Source organism: Varroa jacobsoni, unplaced genomic scaffold (assembly GCF_002532875.2).
Source record: "Varroa jacobsoni isolate VJ856 unplaced genomic scaffold, vjacob_1.0 contig00228, whole genome shotgun sequence".
In the NCBI taxonomy this organism is placed as follows: Eukaryota; Metazoa; Arthropoda; class Arachnida; order Mesostigmata; family Varroidae; genus Varroa; species Varroa jacobsoni.
Window position 1 is genome coordinate 23,396 of NW_019214432.1, and position 24,978 is coordinate 48,373.

The following is a 24,978-nucleotide window of genomic DNA, read 5'->3' on the forward strand; positions in this document are numbered from 1 at the left end:
TAACGATCTTCTTTTCCGCCTTTTCGTGTCCGGTGTTGTCTTTACCATAATTTTCCTTGTGATCGACTTGTGATATTTTGCCTAAAGTATCTCGATCGTTAGCCAACGCGCATCGAGTAGCTTTCTGCCCCATATTACCTATGACAACTCTAACTAAACTTCGTTCATACTGCCGCTGATCGAACAAGGGCCCCCAATTAAATTTGAATACTAAGACGAGGTTCAGGGTTGGGAAATCGAGACCAATGCGGAGAGTAAATTTTTTTCCCATTTTTGCTGTCAGGCCAGAATGATCGAAGCAATCACAGCGAGAACAGCTTACTACTGTGTATGCCGGGGAAGGCATGTCATATATGAGCCTCATAGAGTTATTGGACATAAAGGACCATTTGGAATAAAGCTTCTCTGCTTTGAGCTATAGCAGCGGTCGATGACGACTTTTGTCTGCCTTGTTTGAAGCATTATACATATGTGTGCTATGGGAATCCGTTGTGGCGGTTAAAAGAGCTGCGAAGACATGTCGTCCTAGTTTGCCTAATGTGGTGGGCGCAGAAAATTATCAAGGAAAGGATTTTACAATTATTCCCTGTTAACTGGTAATCGCTTAATCACGCAATTGGCTTATCAATGTAATGTTTGCGCTTGTCCATGGGCAAGTTATGTTTTTGTTTCGTCTAAATTTTGTACAAGGGAAAACATCCGTTGTTTTTTGCGCTGCAATATTGACATTTCCTCTACATGAAACAAATTACTAGAAGTCTGCAGAAGAAAAAGTCCAACCACACAATTACAAGTGTAAACAAAGTTAAAACAAAGTTACAAGTGTACAAAAGTAAAAACTTACGAAGTAGCACCAGATATTTCCCACCTTTATTTTTGCAAAAAATAGTCCACGAAGAAAAGTTGATTCTCTTCGCACGTGCGTGAACGACCAGTTACGTACGTCCAGATATGCAGCGATAAGATTTGTTACACACGATTGAACGTAGCCATTACAATGCATTTTGTGGAAGAGAGTTTCAATAAACGACAATAAATAGCACGATTGTGATTCCACTCATAAGGACCCTATAACAATCGCCCAGAACGAACAAAGATATAGATAATCTATAAAATATAAGTAAAAATTGCAGGATAAAGAAACCATACTGTGGAAGCGATGTCATACCCTATGCTTAACCCACGTAATGGATTGGAACGAAAGGCGGCCAATTTGTGATCAGTGGTGCAGTAACACATTACGCTTCCCACCATAGGCATCACCAAATACCAAAGACATCGTATTCCTTCTCTTGGTCGTCTTTGATCAGCGTCGCACTTCGCTATAATTTAGTTCTGTTTATTCTGTTGGTGAGACATTCAGGCTTTCCGTAATAATAACTTCTTGTTTCGTCTTATTTACAGCACTTCAAATCAGTGGTAATTCTGATATGATCGTCCGTTCTTGATATGCCTACGCTATGATTAGAGCCGCAACTTTTTGTTAGGCCTGACGCATACGCGGTAATTGGCTGGGCACAATGTTAAAAGTCGTAAATAGTTAGAAAAAAATTTTAATGTATCCATAAATAGCTTATGAATAGGAGTAACTTGTCTCTTGCAAAGTCTTTAAAAAAATAATTGTTGTAAAAATTGCACATTAAATATCATCATTTGTTAGCGAGGGTAATGCATTAGAAAAAAATCATCGACAATAGCATAGAATACAGTGAGTTACTTAAGGACCTTACTGAGGTTCACATCAAAGGATTGAAGCCCAGCTTCGGCCAATTCATCTATGATCATAATAGTGATAAGGTAAAGTTCGCACGAAATCATTTGTCCCAGGCTAAGGTGCATAGACTAGTATTATAAATTCATACGCATTAATGGTAGAAGTCGATCGAATCGCTCCAAATATCTGCTGTGTCACAGCTCTCCTTATGAATTCAGCTACCTTGAGCATCATTTTTCTTACAGTCTATAGTTTCTATAGAATTGGCTCTAATAGCCCAGGCGGGGTCTGTAAACCTTGAAGATTTTATGCATTGCATGAAATGTACCGAATACCTATGGTACCAGTAATCTTAATTAGCTGATACGTCTGACATCGATAGGAGATGCCAATTCGCAGAAGGTGTCGGTTAATGGTTTTGACTACACTTACTGCAGGCCTGTGACCGGTGAAATATAGGGGAATAAATACCTTGAAGCCCTTATAGGTAGACTCTCAGCTGTCTCACCAGATCCTCAAGAAGTAGCCGAGGGCAACCTATGACGGTGGCAATAACACTTTCTTTCGTCTAACATAAGATTTCTCATTAACATGATCATTCTTCTTTATTTCGCTTGTTGGTGGCTGCGTGGCGGACAAGCAGGGAGGGGAACTGAATTTGGAGCCTTGATTTTTTTGTCTTTAATGGCAAAAATTCTTGCCTTCATACTTTATCCATGGATGCTCTCAAATCTCGAACCTCTTCTTTCACCTCTAACCTTCTCTGATCCTCCTTTCCTACATTTGCCTCTCACTTTTCCGGCTTCTACCTATTTCTTCCCCTTTTCAGCGCAAAGAAGCGCCCAGCGGCCGATGTGATGCTCCGTAAACCGCCAAGCGCCTCCGCGGCCAAACATGCAACGGAATGTGTTTGCTCGGTGATGACAAGTTTAACGTACCCACTACTAATTAATGCAATTCTTAAGTGAATCGTGTTGTTTAGATTATCCCTCCGTCGACACTAATTTGTCTACGAAGGCAGCCCATGTCGTTCCTAGGAAATAGGTAGTAGCCTCTACACATATATCACTTGCTAACTATCTGTCTCAGTAAGATAGAGCGCTACCTGCGTTAAAATAACATTTGATTTTAAGCGGCAAGCAGGATAGAGCTGGTGGAAAAAAACGCAGCCAAAAATATCGGTCGCCATAGGGTTCTGTAAAGCTAACATTAGTAAACATGGCTACACTGCTACCACGCACACCAAAACTATCGACTAAAAGAACTGAAACGAAGAGAAAAAGCTAAAAACAGGTTGGTTGCTAATAAGAAGGAAGGAACCTGACCAAAAAAAGGGTTGGAAAGATATTCAAGGTTGTGTCCCAGATGGCCGTTGTCATAGGGATGAATTCAGTTGATTTTATTGATTTTAGTTTCTCTAATCTCCTGTTATCGCTTAGTTTTAGAATCTTATCAGATAATGGCGAGCGGACGACACATATCGCCGGCAATTGCCGTTAGAATGGAAAGCTGCTGGAACAAGAGTGGCGGTTTGCGTTTCGCTGTTTAACTCTGACTAAAGCGAATGTTATATAGATACATATAAGACTTTTAGCAAAAATCATCAGCTGAACTGACGATTCAGTCAACTACTTCACTTATTTACATCTAAGCTCAGCGCAACTGTTTTTAGTACATTCTGAATTCTGTCAAAAAATCTATTTTTAACCTGTTCCTTAAATAAGCAGTATGTGCAAAATACATATGTAAGTATGCATCCATAGGTAAGCGTGCATTATTAAAATAAAAAAATTGTTGCTCCACTCACTAAGTCATATTAGCGAAAAGGTCGTTGTACCTTTAGAGAGTCACATTTCAACCTGAAGAAGGTAGATGTTTTTGAGAACCTGACTGTGTATACAAAGCGTTTGTCAGCAAAGATAATATTTGTCCTAACGAGGATATAGACATATATACATGATGTTCCGTTACACCGAATGGGCAAAAGCATCACTAAAATCATCGTTGTTCAACAACTGCTACCGCTGCGGAAACGACGCGCGCTTTTTTACGGTGATGGCATTTGCCAGATATTAGCAGTACGAACGTTGTCCAATGCGTGCAGGTCTTCCTGGAGACCCTTCACTCGATTCGACCGAACTGGATTGAATAGGCAATTGCAGGTCGTGGCAATACTTCATCCCAGCTCACGGATCTAGACAATTTTTAGAGTAGGCCTAGTCGATGAAATGAGATCTAAGACGAACAGAAAATTCATTGACGACCAATATCTCAATTGGCAACTTACGCAATTAGGAAATGCATACTAGACTGATATTGTTCAAAACTACTTTTTAGTCTAAGAACTTTATCATATATACGTATATTCTTGGTCCTTGTCCTTGGATGGTCCTTGTCCCTTTGGGCACTGAAGGCCAAAGTCGAACTGAGTTCTGTGATACCTTGCATTGGCGATAAATTGTTTTAATTGCATCAAAAGTTTTACTTGCATAATTCAACTTTTGTGAAATTGAAACGTTTACGAATAAGTGGAATATCAACTTAGCTATTTACACATATATTAGAATATGTTACTTACTCATCGATAAATTTGTTTTGACAACTATTTGTCAGGATACCTTGACTAGCCAAGAATCTGAACTAGTTCTTATACAAACTAGAGATGTCATCAAAAAATCAAACATCAGGTCTTGAAAAACGGTGGGAATAGCTATACCAATAGCACATATTACGTATACTTAACGATCTCGTTTGAGCTGACTCTTCTTAAGTTTAATCTTACTAGAAATTAAAATTCACTTAAAAATTAGAATTAAATAGAAATTAAAAATACTTAAAATTCACAGAAAGGATGACAACGTACAGTTTGGCAATATGGCTCCCAAATAAACAACTTCAGCACAGCTTATTAACAGCTTCAGGTTGTTCTATATCTCTGCGGGTGCGTGCTGATTATTATTATTTGAAATTATATGATAGAATCGTTTGCAAAGATAGTTCACGAAATGTCCGGAAGCTTTCATAAAATATCTACATCCTTCTAGTGCAACGGCTAGAAAAATATTATATTTTCTAGTCGTTTGTATGTTACATTCTAAATAACAGACAGCTTCCCCCTCCCCTTTTTTATCAAGCGCCCTTGCAAAAGCAGTATTATTAATCACGTTAAGGGTTAAGATTAAAGTAGGCAATTTTAGGTTTAGTTCGAGCTATCGCGAAGAGGCACTCCACGCCTGAGAGCGTTACAGATGGTCATGTCACGGGCCATTCAGCGTGTTCCATATATATCACATATTATACATAAGGAAGTCAGACAGTCTAGAGTAAATTGACGTTACCAGTGCTTTAATTGATATGAAAAGAGGTTTGTTGTCTCGTTCATGCTGTAAAAGCGAAGTTCGGATAGAACTTTATTTCTTTTTTTGATGCAGCTGTTGTTTTTTGAGGTTATACGTAATGCGATGGTTGTGTCCAATGGGTCTACCCATTCGTAGACTTTATTGTACGGATTATAGGCGCATATATGGTACGTAACATTCAGTCGCTGACACGCCATTCAGTAGCATTAGTTCAAGGATGTTACATGGTGACTGGGACTCGATTATCGAGAAGCTGACAATGTGTGTTGACGTAATTTTAATTGTGCAGTTTTTGGCTAGGGACTAGAGAAGTCAGCTGTAGTAGGCGGGAGATCCTAGTTTACACACAAGCGCCACCTGTTTAACACGCTTCTTACAGCAGTCGAGCTAAACTCTTTCCCTAATCGACTGCTGAACGAGAACTAACTAGTCTAAAACCAGATAGAACTGAGTGGACATGCTTCGTTCACCTCAGGCGATGTTCTTTGACCAATTGTTTAGGCTGTGTAGAAGCCAACTGGACAACGATAGCAAAAGGTCTTCGATACCATGATAGACTAAAATTCAACTTCGAATCAACCTTAGCAATGTACCTTGACGGGAACGGGAACGTGCTTGGTAACTGGCACAGGAACATGTTTGTAAATTGGCACAGGTACGTCTTTGTACACTGGAACATGAACCGGAAGCAGGACGTGATGCGGGACCGGGAAGGGTTTCGGGATGTAGACAACCTGAAATTGAGTTGATTGAGCAGGTGAGTGAGAAACTGAAGTTGGCATAAGGCACTGATGTAAGAAAAACTAAAAAACTAAGTTAATGATATACGTGAAAACGTAGTACAAATTGCTACAAAACTTTCCAAGGCATCTATGATAAGTAAGCACAAAAATTTATCATCAGTTACTTACGATTCGTCTACTGTTTATACAAGCATGAATCGAAAGAATAATGCTTTTTAAACGCTAAACCCACAGATCGGATGTGAGCGTATTTGGGTTGCTGCTTATAAACAAAAAGGATATCATTTTCAGTGGTTAGGTATATGTTTATTTGTATTATTTAAAATGTTAAAAAAAAACGCGCACATTTAGTGTCATACAATTGAACGAATTGAATTCTTGTACAATTTTTGATATTTGCGTTACACTTGAAATTTTAAGGTTAAGAATACACCGTATGAGCTCAACTATCCCATAATCTACGACGACAATCGATTGCGCTGGGGCGTTTAAGTTCGCATATTTTCGCCTGTTTCCTGGCATACTGTAGTCTTTTTTCCCATCATTATTGTAGATTTAGCAATAAAATGATATTGTATAATAGATGATACGATGTAGCTTAGTTCCGTTGAAAGGATCTCTTTATTTTCATAGTCGTCACTAAAATTAGCAGTGATCTGGGTGTATGCCCTTGGCGCATTACATTAATACATCAACAACAATAAATATAAGCGGGTTAAAGATGAACAAATTTGAATGAATGCATCCACAGATCGAACTCCATTTTTTTCACAAGGTTCTCGCTTTTATGCTAGCCATATATTTGTGTAGAATACATGATCACTAGCACCACCATGAACTATTTCGAATAACTTGACCCAGACGCCCCCTACCGGTAAACATGATTTTGAGAATTTCAAATTTTTCCATTTTAGCATTAATATAGAAGGGACACGATATCTGAGGTGTGAAGTACAAACCAAGTAAGATGAAAACTATCAAATGGAAACATAAATTTCAATTCCGAAACTTATTCTACCAAGCGGAAAGTTGGAACGACTTCAACGCTTCTATCTGTACTTATGCTCTGGGAATTGAAAAAACTCAATAAAGCTTTCAGCCCAAGGGACGAAACAGCTATATAATACTTACACATTTAGACAGTGAAAATAAAAGCACATTCGTCTGTTCATCCGTTACTTGTTAAGGTCTAGTTTCATATATGAAATGTTTTTTGTAACTTAAGTTTTGTAATTTAGAATCCACTTCTCTGTTCTTCTGACGCGCGTGAGGTTAGCTTGGGATCTGCTCATATAATTAGGTGATTCAGTTACGTATATTGTAGATCCACTTCTACGATGATGTGTAGACTAGATATAGGTGCTAAGCTATGAAAGTGTGAAAAGCCCTGCCTAGTAAGCTTACATTCGAATCTTAAGGCCACTGAATATTTAACGAATTTATGAAAGCTATGTTTAGAGCAAATCGACGTAAGACTCAATATATTTATTTTAGATTTTGATTTCTGGACTCCACAACTGCTGCGTTTCTAGCTCTTTAGGCTTCTGTGGACCTACTAAATAGGCGCGTTGTTCCAACATTGTCGGCATCTTGAGGGCGTTTCCCATAAATAACGCTATTAACATATCAACATGGGAAAATTATGTCCTAGATTTTCGTTAGAGCATTAAGATGCTCAGCTAAAATGGACCTAACATTTACTCTAGGTTAATTGTCAAAAGGCATATAATAGTTTCGAAAATGACTTATAAAAATAAATACATATCCGATATGATTGTTAAGGAAACCGCGGTACCACAGCGTGCATTCTTTAGTAAAATTCGATACCTTTTGAATTGACAATATCTTTCGTCAGTTCAAATAATGCTGCCGTTATTTGAAAACCTTAGACATAAAGAGTGTCTTGCTAAGGGCCAAATTCAGGCCATTCCGAAAGGCAAAACAACAGGTGTTTTCAGCTCTGATCTGTATAGCTCTATTACATTATCTATACTACACTTCTACTAAATTAGAGACAATTGTCGACAATTATATAGAATCACTTTAAACGAGCAAGTCCAAATATACTTGGGGTGAAAGTAAGAAGTACTCCGAAGGCGATTTTTGCCCCTACAGCAGTTTTTCTAGTTGCATCGAACACTTATAAAAAGATAAGTTTTTTTATACGGCTATTATTACTCCGGTTCGAAGAAGTGCTCAATCGAATTCGTAAACATCGTAATTCTGCGATGTTCATTACAGTTCACAGGGTGCAAGTGAGAAATCTGCGTTATTCGAATATATCCAGCAAAAAAACGGTATATATATATATATATATATATATATATATATATTCTAAAATACTGAGTGCAAACGCTCCAAAATGTTTACGTACTATGTCTGATTTTATCATTTCTCGGAAACGCGGTGTTGAGCATTGGTACGTATCAGTCGACGCCAGTATCTTTCACCCTACCTTTGCAACAGGCTTTCAAACACTACTTAAATAAAGTTGGCTGTATAGCAATTTTTTGATAAAATTGTTTTTTGCCCTTCCCAGCGACATTAACTCACGTATAACATATAATTGACTACTGTTTCTGTTACTCTATCCAAGCGCGTCTGCCTACTAATAATCCTACATAAGGTTATGCAGGCTGCCAATGGGCACATTTGTAAGTGTATTCTATACCAGGAATATGGGGCGCGTTGATAAATATGCGCATGTAAATCGATAGCTCCGTCCCCTGTTTGAGTTTCTATTATGAGATCAATCGTATCGCATGAAGTTTGTCCTATATAATATATACTAAATTTCGACAAAATATGTACACCAATGAAGATACAACCAGCTCATTCATCGACATGGCTGAACTACTCGGATGTATCCATTACGTACGAATGAGCGCATCCGAGTAGTTACGGTGTGAAGTGCTCCAATATACACCTTTACAGTCGAACGCTATTTAAAATTTACATAATCGTTTAATGGCATATTTCTAATTGGCCTATAGCCTTCGCTAAGGGTAATTTGACTGTACCTAATACTTGGCGGCACACCCCTGTGAGGTACGGAACGTGCGCTGATTTCATCCCGTATGCCTTACCCCTATATGATTCGATAGAAGATCGATACTCTGTTTCGACCCCATTATACCATTACTCAATTCCCTCTACACCTGTGAAGATGCGACAGAAGGATTTTCATCGTCGTTCATGACGAAAAAAAGACTAACAGCCAGGAGCGATCAGTGGCAACGATGTTTCAAACAAGCGACTCATTCAACTTGCATAAAATCATCCAAGGAATGAATGCAAGCAAGCAAGCAAGCAGAGGAGCGTCGGCAAGACAACAAAATAAGAATTTCGAACGCGATTACGGTATTGTCGTCGAACATGGCCAGGGTGATATTAGTGGGAACTCATTGGTACTGCATATGTCAAAGATCAATAAAAGACATAGCAGAACTCCTCTATAGAAATTGAAGCCATAACCTATGCGAGGCTTTCTTCACAGGAGGACCAGTCGCTTTTTTGGTAGAACCCGTTCTCAGTATACTATAGATGCTAGAGATATCCTCGTTTTGTCACAGTGGTAATGGACTTGCCTACTAAATTTAATGACACCAGGTGATCTGGGTTTGAGACCTTCTAGTTATGTACGCGCTGCTTGTCTCTAGTGGAGAGGAGCCAGCCGTCTGAAGCGATGATTAGGAGCGGTACTAGACGTAAAAACTCGACGAACGCTAGAGCTTTGTTTTACTTTTAAAGGCCTTATCGGCAGAATCTGCTCCACCAAGTGAATTGCACTTATTGAATGATTGATTACGTGATAGAATCGTAGTAAAGTTAGCGCATTACGTGCGCTTACGACGTCCGTATTCTCCCCATGAGGATTTGAACGCATTTGTTTAACGGTACTGTAACTCAGGACAGTGTTATGGCTCTTACATTGGAGATCGGCTATCTAAGACGCAATAGGGCAAGTAAATATGCCTGGAGGAACGCTATGTCTCGACTTTATGACTCATATTGGCAGCTTTCACAGGTGGGTCTTCGATTGCTCAATCGTTAAACGCTGTGCTCGATGTATAAGTTCGTTAGTGAAAGCGTCTTCACAAGTATTGTCGTCTCCCTCGACTCGGAAGGACATCATAAATCCATACGCCATAACTGACGGCGGGACTTCAACGTCTTATCACATGACTGTCGAATACAGTGGTGAATGTCACAGGAGTGAGGCCAACTATTGTGTTTAATGCCGCTAATTAAAACTCTGTGACTAGAAATATATTAGTTTCAATCTATAAACATGGGTGTTGGAACTCTGAACCTTGACCGTCTGTATAGTGGTGTTTTGCTGTCTACGCAACTAAACGGTTTATATATTAAACGTTGGGTTTTGGATTGCTAAAGCTTCAGTAATGGTATTTCTATCTTACGGTACTCTAATTTGCACAATTTAAACCTTGGCTATACACGTCGTGCTGCATAATACCCTTCGATTCGTAAACGCGCTTGTTTATCGTCGAAGCCTGCTCTAGATTACTACACACTTCACCTGAACTTCATCGATCCCATTATTATTATACTTATTTATTTCGAGATAGATTTTATTTCGAGGGCTTAGGACAAAGATTTACGATACCTTGGGCATATGTACTATTTTCGGTATTTTTTTGACGACGGGCATTTTGTACGGTACCGCGACTGGGTGAGGCACTCTGATGATATGGGGAACTGGCACAACCTTGTGTACCGGATAAGGTTTCGGTACGGGAATTGGATGAAATACCGGTACAACTTTGTGAACCACTTTTACCACTTCTGGCTCATAATGGCCTGCGAGCACAGGGTGCTGCGTCAGGTACGTTTTAGCAAGGACCTCCACTAAGAGCTGCAAGAGCGGTGCTATGAAACGGCACAGCATGTTTCCCGACAGAGCACTCAATGGCCGTTAATGTGTTTCTACTACACAGCAGCTTCTGCTACACAAAGCACTGACTCGATGGTACTCCAAAGAAGGGCTTCACTACGAAACAGTTTCCTTTTCGACTATGACACTGTCACGTACATGCGAACGTCACTGGCATACACACGAGTTGCTGTCGGTTTTCGAATATTGTTGCCCTTAATTTTCGCGTGCACTCGTCTACTTGGTAATTTCTCTATGTAATGGCCCCTATCATTAACAATAGCTCAAAGCAGATAGACACGCCTGAGTTTGAGGTCGCATGCACCTGTGATCAATCCATTCAATCTGCTATTTGACTTGGTTGTTTTTATCGGTTAAACGTGGTTCGGAATGGTTTTGCCGTGTGCAGAACTATAACGGCGCGCCTCACTGCCCGTGGTTTTAACCTGCGAACGTAAAGAGCAAGTGAAAGCCGGCGCGAGTTGAACTGCCCCTTTCCGCCAATATGGCTCCGTTCGAACGCCCCTCTATCTTTCTATATCGCCGCACTGTCATGGGATGTGCGCGGATCAGCGTGTCCGTATAACTGTCTGTAAATGCAGCTCACAACAGCTCATGTCCAAGGGACGAACCGCGGTCCGGCAACATAAGCAGCAGGCAATAGCTGCTATAACGGCGGCGTGATCTTCAGACCGCAACAGATAAGTACTATTAGACGCAAGCGAGCCGACGGCGCTTCTCTGACGACGTTTCGAGTCAATAAATGCAATAGCCTACGATGGATTCGTTGGTGGGCTGATGCTGACGCGGCTGCTGTCGGTAGACTTACTGAGCTAGGAGGCTGCAGGCTTCAGGTAACAGATGGTAACTAGTCATCGTGTCCTGGTTTAGAATCGAAAACAAGAGAAAGAAAGGAAACACGTCGATGACGCGCGAGGTGACTATTACATGTTACTGTCATGGAAAGAAAAATCTAATCGTAGACATAGCTGAATAATCAACTGATAATGCAGATAGCCTTGATGATAGCTGATGATAAAAAAGTATGGCTGTGTAACCCTTGAATGAATGGGAGAGATAGCGAGATCAATTGAATGTGTAGCAGTTTTGTTTTTTTTTTCGATTTCATATTTATTAAGCTATATCTGCAAGAATCAAACGTTATAGCAGTGGTAAACTTGAAGATGTTTAAGGGAACGGGTCGTGTGCCTATCTATCTATGACTTAAGAATCAGATAAGCTCTATTCAAGAACTGAGAAATATAATTCAAAAGCTCCTTTATTAAAAAGTGGGTAATTGACCAAGCGGCATTTTGGGTCTGTAACGAGTAAGACAGGCTGTCCTGCATGTTTTTTTCTAATCTAGCCCAATGTGCTAATGGTTTGCTGTGGAAACCAACATTATTTTACTGACGTAAAACTTTCACAAACTCAACTCGCATGCAGGAATTTTCTGCACGTTCTGTTTACCCGTGGCAGATGTATTTTGGGCCTTAGTTAGAATTGCTTTCGCAATCCGAACTTCCTGCCCGAAAAAGTAGTGTCCTTTCCTCGAACTCCTGGCACTTGAGCGATCTGATTCAAAACAAAGACAAGGTTGAGCATGTACAGCAAAAGCGAGTATCTCAAGTTATTATAACCGAGACACGTAATACGAATAAAAAGCGTACAAGAGGGTCGTTTAAGCGGTAAGCTTTAGGATTGCAACCCGCTAGCATCAGTCGCCAAACGCATGATACATCTCTTTGTATTGCTCATTTTGTACACGCGCTGTTTGTAAGTATTTAGATCCCCTGCTGCAGTAAAATACTTGTAAAAATTACCAATCCGTTAGCGACACGGATTCGCTGTCCGAGAACGTACTCCCTTATCGGATGCAACCCAACATCTAGCGCGGTACAGAACGCCTCGGCACGATCCTCTTTACTGTCAACTACAAAGTGGCGAAAACACGGCCCAGCGAAATAAGATGACGATCACACATATACTATCAAAGAAAATTTCGATCAGCATCGATATTACGGTAACATAACGTGGCCTTCAGAAGAGGGAAGAGCGGGCGCTCCGTTGTGTCGTGCAAAAGTGGCTTACGATTCTATGAACGAAAATCATTGTTTTCCTTTTAATGAAATTGCACCAACATATACCGTAACCCGTCCGTTTAGTAGTAAGGACGCTTCGATGCTCTACATGAACATGGCATCGCCTGTACAGTTAGGCCAAATAAGCCGCTACTGGTGACGTAATGTACGTTTGCATTACGTAAAAGACATATGCAAACATACATATACTAGGATGGGCGATTATAACACCAATTTATCGCGTCGCAGTGTGTTTATGCATTGATAACTATGAGGAGATATCTCGCCGTTTCTCGAATAGATCCTTTTTACGTACATCATATTGGAAATCAACGTATCATATTTGGGTGCGTAGGTTTACAAAAGGCTTTCAGAGCTAACGTTTTATTCTTTAGGTACATGTAGACTGTTATCAGGGAATACAATATCAATGCTAACGGTACGTTCCCCTATATGTGGCCCAACAAGCAAATGAAACGCAATGAGTCATATATTGGCCATTAACTGAATAGCGAAAATTGGTTATCTTTGTTCCAATGTTTTCTCGTTGATTTTCTCTAAATTAGCCCTAGATCTATTCTGTGACAACCATACAAATAGTAATCATAATCGTCATCATCATACAGGTAGATGACTATAAAAAAGAATTCGGTGTTAATTAAACTTCAAAGAAAATAACACAAACTATTTCACTGAAGTTAGTAATTGTCCCCCTGATGCGCGGCGTTTTTTTGACGCTTCATCAATCTATGTTCTGCACAATCTAAGCAGGCACACTATCCTGTCGTTGAGATAATTGCGAGGAGATATCTAGCTGGTTCTTTCTGAATGCATCTTTGTGCATAGATATTATTATCTTCAGATGTTTTCCGAAATCTCTCATTCGTAGTGTCGCAGTAGATCGAAGATTATTTATGACACAACAGGCACAATTGGCTATATTGGCGGAAATCAAGTGTTCCATGATTCATTATCTCGTACAATGCGCGAGCGTAGGAGGAATCAATGAGGCAACATCCATAAAAAAAAGGTGTTGCCTCGCGACTACTATAGAGGGGTTCTGCATCTGTTTGTTGCGGTCAATATAACGTGGCTAAAACAAAATGTCGACATTTATTTGGAAAATTCGCTTATCGCCGTTGGAAATAGCCATGGTAGGATGTATGTTTGAAATTGCTTGTGGTGTTTTTGACTGAATAGTTAATGTTAGTATGTAAGATTGCGAATAATTTCATAACTGAGCAAATGACAAATAATAAATGACGGAATCCTATCTGCCTGTAAATGTCTACAGGTTAAAAACACCATTTATGGATGACGGTGCATGGCAGTACTCTCGGCAAAGACACAACATCAAAAACAAGTGAGGTTGTATTTTACCTGCAACCTTTGAGGACAACTGCGATTACTACTCCGATAGGACCGGTAGTACAAAATCGCGCGTAATTTTTAGAAAGCAGCAACGGGACCGTTGCTTACGCGTAGTGGGCCACAGCAAACAATGGGGTAACAAAAAAAAAAAGGAGCGTCTCATAGTGTTTTAGTGGGACACGACAAGAGGGACAAAACTTGTACAATCACGGCAATCTTTCTCTATGATCACTGCTCACACTTGTCTTCATCTATCTGCCGTCGCAACCACAATAATTCCCGGTGCAAGAAGGAACCGACTTTCTTTTAAACTAAAACAAAGCAAAAAAATTAACGACAAACAAAAACAACGTCAAATAAAAGCGAAATATCTGATATTATTTGTTAAATATTACATGCTTCAGTAACTCAAAAATGCCAAGCGCCTCGCGGAAAACGGAAGGTGCGTTTCGCATGGGCTTCTGCATCGTTTACTACTGGCCGCCGCAATGAAACAGACCAATCTATATCCCAATTTACAGCCTTACTTCGAATGATTCCGCTTTAAGTTACAGTTTTTTTTCCTCGCACCGATGCTCCGATTTAGAAGCTATCTCATACAACATAGTATATATTGCGCTTTTTAAATAGATCACTGGTTATTTCTAATTACCTTATTGATCCCATACCATCGGCATCAAGAAGTCGCGTTACGCTGAGCGACGATCACGGGGGAAGACGATTTTGAAGTGATTCCCTTTGAGCTGCTGTTGTTGTCGTCGTCGATGTTATGGCCGCTGATGGACCCTGTACCGACATACCCGTTCGACTTCAATAACTCTCTGATCTGGTGTACTCCAGAGGTGTGCTAAACAGTTTATTGGTGTAACGTGAAAACTAACTGTTGTTCGCAGTCGCATAAAACGAACGCAGTGTTCTAGCGATCATCGATACGAGCTGGCCAGGCACTGCTGCACGTAGATTCCCAACGGGTCACTATTACTGCTACGGCTATTGCGTCAGAGTCTAATACTTCAACTGAATCTTCAGAGTTGAAGCAGACTTGCGTTAGACAGGCAGTCGCTCGCACGAATTTAACATTGATTTTCCTCGGCGCGAAGACATTGAAGCTCACACAGTCGGCGCACAGGCAAAGCTCATTTCTCGCTCAGATATCCACAATGAATACCCAGTTTGACTCACATACAGAGTAAAATTCTTGTTGTTACCATTGTCTGCTGGCGAAAACCGCGAAACCGCTTGCCCTGACGGTGCGTGGAATCAGCTGGAACGTGTTGTCATGCCCAGTTTTTCACTCAGTCGGTTTCGAACCCACGCTGCTTCAAACAGCTAATGACCGCCCAACTGATCAAGCAACTAGATCGCGTTCGGTGTCTCTGCCTTCAACCGGCTCGGGTCACTCGATTCCACGACACTGCGAACTTTTTCAGTTCGGTTCCGTGGATAAAGGAAAAAACATAGCAATAGCAGTAACAGAGGCTGAAACGGAGAGCGCAAATAGTTGCAAACAGATATAGGAATAGGCAGTCTGCAGTATCGCACGGCGAGGCGTGAGCTGAAGTCGCCAAAGTGACTTAGCTGAATCGCAGACGCATCAAACAATCTGCAGGAAAAACATCACTGACCTTGTCAAAGCACTGTGATATATTAAAGACGGCTGCAAATATAGGGTAGACTAATCCTGTCCTGATTATTCAGGAAATGATGGGCGATGGTACTGTGAATAAGGTTTTTCCTTGCATTCATGAAAACTGTAGCTGCGCCAATGATAGCGAACATGTTCTTTTATGGCTGTCCGGATAAGCTCGTATTGCTGCCTGAAGCACCACAATTAACGCTTGCACCAACCCTAAATTTCGAAATATCTATCCAGGCTATCATGTAATGGCCAGAATAGTCATGTATTCAATCCGATCTGTGAAAGGCATTAAGATGTGACTATCTATGGGATGGGTCGTGAGTGGCGTATATGGGCGCTCTGAATTAAACTGAAAACAAATAAACAAGAATCGCTCATTTCGTATATCGTATAAATACATCATATATACATTGATTTTGATCGATTAATTAGTGAAGTTTATACACGGCGTAGAGGGTTATAGTACAAGGTTCAAGTGCTGAGCTTGAGGTTGCCTTCGTATCGACTCTCAGCTATAGCCCCGACGCCATCCCTTATAGCATAATAAATAGTTATTCTTATGTATTCGAATATTTCTTTCAAAAAAATTCTATTTTTGTTACTTGGTGCCTGACAGCGAGATGTTGGTTTATTTAGCATTAAATTCGTATATGAAAATTATTTATAGGAACGTTTCGCCATAGTGTGGCCTGATTGATAGTGTCCAGTTATGTGTTGATTTAGGCGTCATGCTGGTTTCGCGTCTGACGTACATGCCTTTTTCTTTAAGCGTTTAGAATTATGCTAACAAGTACTTGGAATGGTGGCGCTTCGGTCGATTCGAAGATGTGCACTTCACTGAAATAGGACTTCGAAATATTTCACCTATTCAAATATTTCGCCAAAATAGCTTAGACCATCGCGTAAACCGGTCGTTGTATCTGCTGCTGTTCTAACTAAAACGGGTTTGGTTATGGGCTATGACCCTATGAATTCTGCACTACCTGTTATCTAGAATCAATTTTCTTTTACAACTTCTGCTGGTCACTTCCGTAACGCTCACCTCTGTTGATCTTGTTCAATTATTGCTGTGTATTTTCAAGTGGCTCGAGACAGTCCAGATTACCTTTGGTGGGAGCTAGAAAATCGGCCGGGCTTCGTTACGATACTATATAGATTTATCTATAAGCAAAAATCCCAGTGAATTATACTTAATCATATCTATAAGGAAAACTATAGGACTCAATAATTACTTACAGGCCTTCGAGTATATGAAAGTATTTTGCGTGCCCTATGAAGATATTATTCAAGAGAATGGTTGTTTTTATTTATAATTCTATTCAAACTAGATCGCCGAACCGAAGGACCCCTTGCCGACAATTATATCTACATACTTTTATCGGATATCAAGACGACAACAGCGGAACATCAGTTGCTAAATTCGCTCGTTACGTTGCCGCTGATACAGAAAACATTATTAGTGAAAATTCCCGCTATGATATACAATATGAAGATAGACACGCAGTCACCAATCAATTGTTAGCGCTGAGTACGTTAATGTACGTCCTATTCCCTGTAGGTGACTTTTGGTACAGCACGCCAAGTGAAGCCTGTACGACTAAAACGTGTTGCAAAGAGATAGGACATTTTTCATGGCTTCAACATGCATGCTTGTCACCGATTCGTTTCTTTATCAACCTCATATTAGTTTACTATCTACCTGTAGAGATCCACCGTTACTTCGTCGATTGTCCCATGCGCTGCCGTTGACAGTTTCGGAAAAGGTAGCTTCAATACCGTCACTATCAATGGTATTCGCGATCTGCTCAAGCCAAATAGTAGTCATGTCTGGATCCGCTACAAGTCCTTTAGTGTAGTTCTAGTGTAGTAGATTGAACAAATTTAAAGCTGCTTTGTTGTGGGCTTTTGATAGTCGAGAGAGAGAAAAAACGCTCGGAAATTCGAGTATTTTTGTCAGCCCCGTTCAGTTTCTAAACACCTCGGCCTTTCCAGGTTTGATTAACTATAGCAGACACAAGGTTCAACGCATATTGAGGTGTTCAAAACACAGATAACCTCTTTAACCTTTTATAAAAAGCTGACTGCACGACAACTTTTCAAGCACCCTGTATACAGACTGTTTTAAAAGTTTTAAGTTCATACTTGAGAAGATGGTGGTGTTCAGTAAATGAAGCGTTTTTTACAATTGGATTGCGGAGTACCACTGTTTGATGGGATAGCAACATCTGCTAATAAGACGTAATGCTTCTTTCGTCAACGTTAAGTGTGTATGGTCGCCGATGCTGGTTACTTCGAGTACTCGTCGTGAGTGTCAATAACTGACCTAGCCAACAAGTCGCTTATCTCAAAAGTTTAAAAGGATGCTCGATTGAGCTCTACGAAAAGTATGTTACGTTACTACGCTCGAAAAATGAAGCTCGTTTCGATGAGTCTATATAGAAGAGTCTTGATTTTTTACAAATACAACTAGGCTGGTAAAAGGTATGATGGGTTAAAATTAAACTGAAGTCGGAATTTATTAATTAGGTCGTGGTTTTTCAAACAAGCACATAAATCCTAAAGTGATATCTGTCAAATCATTCTTTCACTCATTTTAATTTTTCGTAGTAAACGAAAGCGGTGCGTCGTTGTTTTACGAGGGATATCATCACTTCATTGAACTTTATCGCCTCCTAGAGAATTGACTCCGATTCAAGATCGTCCTATATAAACCATTGCCTTCGCCCTATGAACGCATCAGCTATAACCGGAAATCCTAGATGTTTGTTCAAAGGTAATGATAAACGTACCATAGAATGCGGTTCGATTCGTCTTCAACTTTCCACTTGTCTTCGTCAACTGTACAAGTATTGTCCAATAAATGTTTGATAGAGAGTTATGTATAGATGTGTATGTACGTCACAAAGGGTCTGGGCCCAAATGAAAACAGATGCTGATCGGTAGGGTACGCACGAAAGCAAGTTGTTTCATAGGCACAGAAAGCAGATGGCAAGCCACTTACCAGACTGAATCAGCATGGTAATTAGTGAAGTTTCCAGACTATTTTTGAGTAACGCCGGGCGATTGAAGGCACCGCTTCACTCGAACTGAGGGTCCTATAAAAGACCACGAACGTTGTCGTATTATAGGGTATGACGCTCGTAGTAATTTCTAAAAATAAAACGTAGAAATAGATTGTAAACACTAAGTTTCGTAAAAACTTTCGGTGCGGAAACTTTGAAGTCAAATGAAGGATACTGTGGAGCTGTCTGGATACGACGATAGGTTTTATGCGGAAGAGTCCCAAAACGCATACCCAATTAGCCAAACACACATCAAACGTCTATAATTAAATTCATGTCTACAAAAGCCCTACGAAATCTAAAACCATTTAGTAATGCTATTGAACTAATACCTTACATACACAACTTGGATATATCTTTTTGAGGGTTAGCACCCGTGAACGGTATATGCCATGCAAACGCTCTCCACAACATCCTAGCGTCTTACTTATCATCAACGTCCTGCGTCTCGTCGAAGACGGCCTTATGTCTCTATCAATCGATTACGCCAGGTCGGTAACCTAGCATTATATTTCGACTCTGTTTGCAATGTGATAGATTATAAGAGTGATATTAAGGGGCCCTTATGCACCGTGTGATTTCAGGAGCATTGTATGCGCGATTCGGATAGGTGTATTTTTCCTATAGATCTATCTAGAGATAGAAAGTGTTAGCTTTACTCTATGAATGGACTGCGGCATACTTAGGCTACTATGATTATTTTGAAGTGCGTACGAGCTTTTTCAAGAACCTGTTCGAGGCCTGGAGTTCAGGAGGTCAAATTTACCCTTGTGCAGCCACCTAGTTTAGCGTTTTGAAATTTCCACATATTTTTTTTAGTTCTATTTAAACCAATAATTAGTTAGTGGCCCCTTTCTTCTCCCGAAAAATAAAGTTGCATATGGTATTTTCTTGTTCGTGCGAACCGATCCGTGAAGGATGTAAAACGGGGTATATTATTTGGAAATTATAAATATCTGTCCCTCGCAAAATATTCCTAGTTTATGCGTATCGAACTTAATTGAGCAAATATCGTTTTTTTCTATGTTTTAAAACGTTTCGTTCTGTTAAGATATTCAAGTGTTTATGCCGTTGAACTCAACGTTATATTCATTCTGTGATATCAGTCACACTCAAAATGCCAACAACTGTAACATATCTCGCTTGACTCGAATGACTGATAGCCCAAGCTGGTGGAACAGCTGCACTTGTCGCAATTGCAGCTAATACGTTAGGCTGACCGGCCGACTTTTGTAGCGCGGCCACCAACATGATGTTATACGGCCATTTTCATTCATGCTGAACAATAAACAAAATATGACATCAACCAATCATAATAAGGAAAGATAACCGACGAAGTAGGTCAAATCACGTGCTCATACGCGACAGTACTAACAAGAAGGCGTCATAGATATCTGTTAGCAGTGATGACGTGTTGCTCACTGAAGTACAGTGATGTATTACTGCGGTATATCGACCACGAGCCACCTGTTGATCATCACCTGCTGATATTCGAACGAAACTCGTATGTGCGCATGTGTGTCCTACTTCACCTGGTATGGCCCAGATCTTCCTCAGTGGGAATAGTCAGTTGGGTATGTTTCACACGTACAGTGCCACATTATTACGCGTCCATTAATGACCTGTTTAGCCAAGTTACTGGACTTCGTGTCTACGTTTAAAGGCACTTCCGCTGTTTCAGTAGTTGGTGTCGATAAGTTAAAGTTGACAAGTTTTGTAGTTCTTCTTCTCGTCACTGCATATGACCGTTCATGGCTAGGCAGTATTATAGATCAAGGCGCGCAGTATCACGCGTCGGTATAGAGCATATCCTCTTCAATACGTGTTTTCGTGTGATCTTTCTTTTCTTTACAGTTGATAGATAATCGAAAACGATATTCGCGTTTCTCTTGTTGCCGTCAAACAACCAGCGACAACCACCGATCGCTACTATGATGGGGATTTCCCTTCTATCTTGAGGCCCACTCAGGTCTTCTCGCCACCTCTTTAGGCTAACGGCCCGGCGATGGTTCCTATTTTGACGGCGATCCGCTGTGCCTTCTGTTCACGGCATGTTGATGGTGGTCCACAGGCCCTTCTTTTCGAGGTCCACGAATGACATAGCAGCAAGAGAATCACGTCTGCATCGCGGCCTATACCAAAAATAATCGCATAACGGCACCAGTATCATAACGTAAACGTGCTAAAAAACATAAAAAGTGCTAACGGCCAGCCGTTGACCGACAAAACGTTATAGGCCAACCTAATGGCTTATAGACCCGAAGCCATTTCGAAATATATCAGGCACTAGCTAATTTGCTTCATCTCCTCACCCTACGCCTTTGCGCATGCGACCAGCCTTCAGGCCCTAACCGAATCAAGCAATTTTAGGAAAATAGAATTGCGGAGAGCGGCCTATTCGTGTCATCTAGCGCCGATCCCTGCTGCTGTGTGGAGGTGCGCCGCAATGCGGGATGTTGCCATTGCTTAAACTGTTGTCGTCTCTCTATTCGAGAGTTAGGGTCGGAGAAAATCCAGCAGTAAAAGGCTCAGGTCACACTGCAAGTAAGCCAACCCGTTCGTGCAAAGCATCCCAACGGACTTCTAGGCAAGGGATGATCACAATTCGGACAAGGTGTGCCATTGTGCTCGTAATTCTCAATACGATGCTATTTACGTTTGCGGTCGTGTGCTTCTCGATGCATGTCATGGATCGCGCCTCGCCAGCGTGGAAAGGCGGGTCTGGTTTGCCGAAGATGCATCAGCAGTTTTTGCCGCAACGAGCGCATCGGGCACGAAATCGCCTCCTAATGAAAGAGGACGTGCCGTGTACGTATAACAATACGATGACGTTGTTTATCCTTTCCGACGGAGTCAATCGTGAGAGACGGAGCTCGCTGCGTCGGATATATCGTGGCCGAAGAAGCGTACGCAACTTTTGCATGAAATACTTTTTTGTCATATACGGTGAATTGCAGAAGAGTGAGAAGGTCTTATCTGATTATTTGATGATTTCATCATATATTCAAGATTACGTGGAACCTCAAAAGATCCATTTTGCGTACAAGAGCAAACCTAAAGTGGATCTTAAGCTGAAGTCGGCCTTAAGCGCGTTACAAGATCCGACGAGTTCTGAGAGCTCGAGCGAGGAGACCACTGAGGATGAGTCTGAAGAGACCGTTGAGGAGACCATCGAAGAAGATGATACCCAGAAAAAAAATCGAACTAATCGTGTTAATGCCACTCTAGATGCTTTATTAAAGGGTAGAGATGTCGGTAAAAGACACCTAAGGTATCGGATACAGGTAACAACATTGCCTCCTCGGAATAGCCCGCATAATATTGATGCACTTTTACAAGCTCTCTCGACACCAAACGACGTTAGAGCTGCGAAAATCCCCGTAGTTAGGCCTTCGATAATGGGCCCCAATATAACTAGAAATGTTAGTGTCAACTACACTGGTATCGATGGACAACTTCCGCGTAGACTTAAAGAGGTATTTTCATCGAAGTACAGACTTCGTTCTCAGCGTGACGAGCTCGACGCTCATACAGAAATGGCGAGCGACGAGGACCACTCAACAACCACCACTGCACCCAGCTTTTTCGAGGGTCTCGCAAGTGGGGTGAAGAGTCTATTTGAAGTGACTTCGAAGACTCTCACAACCACACCAACGCCTGTCGACGACGAGGAAGAAGTGCTGGAACTATCTGACTACGAGAAGGAAGAGAAACCACGGGTGACGCCATTCGCGACCCGCTGCGATGGTCGCACCTGTGTCCCGATTGAACCACCGGAGCCGTGCAACTGCAGCGAAAGGATGACAGAACGACTCGCACCAGACTCGCCAAGTCGGATGAACTCGTTTATAAGCATCTCGAAAATACAAGACAATCGTCGACTTGAAGAGGCATCGTCGAACTCCCGCTGGAAGGTGTTCGTTCAAGATCAGCAGCCTATCGAACTGAACAGTCTTGTAGCGTACCTTAACCACGAGGCAAAGGTACTAGCTAAACTGGAGCCATGTTGTAGTTCCCTGGATGGCTGTCCTGGCTGCAATCACATGTTTCAGCAAAAACTGCTTGTCTCGACGAAACTCGTGCCCACGATATCTACAAAAGACACGTTTGCGTTAGAAGATGATGTTCGAAAGATTCTCTGGAATGACCCGAACGATGTAATTCTTGAATTTCACGTCGAGCCCCGCGGTCGAAAGGTGACGCGGTACTGGAAAGTGTTTAATATGTAAGCAGGACGGCCGGAGGGATATACACACAGTTTGTGCGTTTCCGGCGTAAAAAAATTATCGTCCATTTGTCAACACATGGCAGGCACCAGAGACGATTACAAGCAATACTGGACACAAGCCTGTGCTTGAGACGAGGAAGGTTGTCTCTATATAACACCAATACACTTAACACCATTTGTAGAACATTATGTAGGATCTAAAGCTTGTGAATATTGATAGCATTGTTGCATTGTGTCTATTGTACTTTAATTTTCGTCTCGTAGTTGTATATGATGGTTGCTGAAAAATAGAACCATATACGAACGGGTAGGACCGAAAAGAAGGACAGTATTGTGCTTAGCGATAGAACGACCTCGTCGTTATACCAGAATGGTGTCGTACTGTTTCACCGCGTACCCTATTAACTGTTTGTTAAGTGCTTGGTAGTACATTGGAAATATTAAAATTGATCGTTACGAGTGAAGCGGCGGAATGCATTGCGTGAGTGTGTGTTGGAGCCGATCTATCGCAATAGCAATCAGTCTTGACCCTATTTAGCGTTTGGCAAAGTGGCGGTGGGGAAGATGGCTTCCTCAAGGATTCGCTGGATGACCACTAGACGACACTACCGCATATTACAGACGAACGATACGGTCAAAAAGATTTGGAAATCGAGGTCCACTATTTGCCATTTTCACTGTATTATACCTATCCCATGAGTAATGAACGATGATAATGGCTATAGCAATGATGATTCAAAAATGGTTCACGGAAAGCTGTTGAAATATATGTATATAGGGTATACAACTGTGACCACAATAGCGAATAGCGTTGTTGATATTATAATCTCTGTTCCATTGGAGCAACTGTATTTTTGTTTTTGTAGAATATGCCCGTTTAAGCGAAAGTCTGACAAATAAAGTTGCTACAGACGCCACTGTCAATATATGGTATTTTTTAGCATACGTGTGAGAAGATGAGATTATATGAGTCAAAATTTGCTCAGGGAAGGCCATTAACGGCATCGAAAACAACTAACTGATATCAGAATACGCGAAAGATATTCTTCTATTGTGTGGCTCCATTGGGCTTACTATAATTTTGTTTATTTTCGAAAAAAAAACATCAGGAGAAGACATTTATGCCGTTGGTTTATAAAGGTCTACAAGGTGGGGTTATACGACCCAAATGTGAAGGCAACATTGGCTACCAATGATTCCCAGTCATTCAACAAAGTTAAGGGAAAACGTTTTTCTTCCTAGGAAGAGCTGTGGTATAGCTAGAAAATACGATGTTTAATAATAATTTACGCGTATGGTAAAAAATCAAAAGTGTTCATTTGGCCTGTTTATCTTCCAGCTGAACTTCGATAGAATAATAATAATACAATTTGAAATATTTAACGTTTAAAATTTGGTCAAATAGACAATCTAGGAAATCGAACTGCATATAGTTGGAAATTCGTGTGCATCTAAAGATGGCGAAAGGTTTAACGGTATTAAAATTGTAAACCAACGTTCGTTTACGGGAGAGAAACGTAATGGCCCCAGGTCCCGTATATATCCCCGCTCTCATTAAGTTCTGTGTTTATACGAATGAATCAAGCGGGTACATGTATATATAACTGAACTCTGTAGATGATTAAAACTTGAACTTCTGGCGTTGAACAATGTACATAAGTAATATTGCCCACCACTTTTCAGATATTCGGACTATACAAGGAAATACCACCTTGGCATTCGCTGAGGTAATCTTTTCTTGTATAACAATGCTTATTATCATTGTTTCATCAACAATAAGACTTGACCACTGTGTTATAGCTTACAATTAAATTTTTAAAATTTTTCTCATCCTTAAATGTGGAAGCCGGTACGCCCGAATCGTAAACAGTCACATCATGATCTAGG

The 24,978-nt window shown here is 40.9% G+C and overlaps 2 protein-coding genes across 2 annotated transcripts in view; one reads left to right on the forward strand and one right to left on the reverse strand.

Moving 5' to 3' along the window:
• The window catches only part of LOC111270967 (uncharacterized), a 29,761-nt gene extending 18,182 nt beyond the window's left edge, over positions 1–11,579 (reverse strand). The window contains exons 1-2 of the mRNA XM_022851464.2: positions 10,444–11,579; positions 5,667–5,807 (exon numbers count right to left, since the gene is read on the reverse strand). Of these exons, the coding sequence (XP_022707199.1) occupies positions 5,667–5,807; positions 10,444–10,725 (423 nt within the window). The 5' untranslated portion in view covers positions 10,726–11,579. The remainder of the gene's footprint in view (positions 1–5,666; positions 5,808–10,443) is intronic.
• The window catches only part of LOC111270966 (uncharacterized), a 31,946-nt gene extending 7,931 nt beyond the window's left edge, over positions 1–24,015 (forward strand). Inside the window, exon 2 of the mRNA XM_086972721.1 lies at positions 20,718–24,015. Within this exon, the coding sequence (XP_086828847.1) occupies positions 21,317–23,092 (1,776 nt within the window). The 5' untranslated portion in view covers positions 20,718–21,316 and the 3' untranslated portion in view covers positions 23,093–24,015. The remainder of the gene's footprint in view (positions 1–20,717) is intronic.
• Positions 24,016–24,978: the final 963 nt, after the last annotated feature.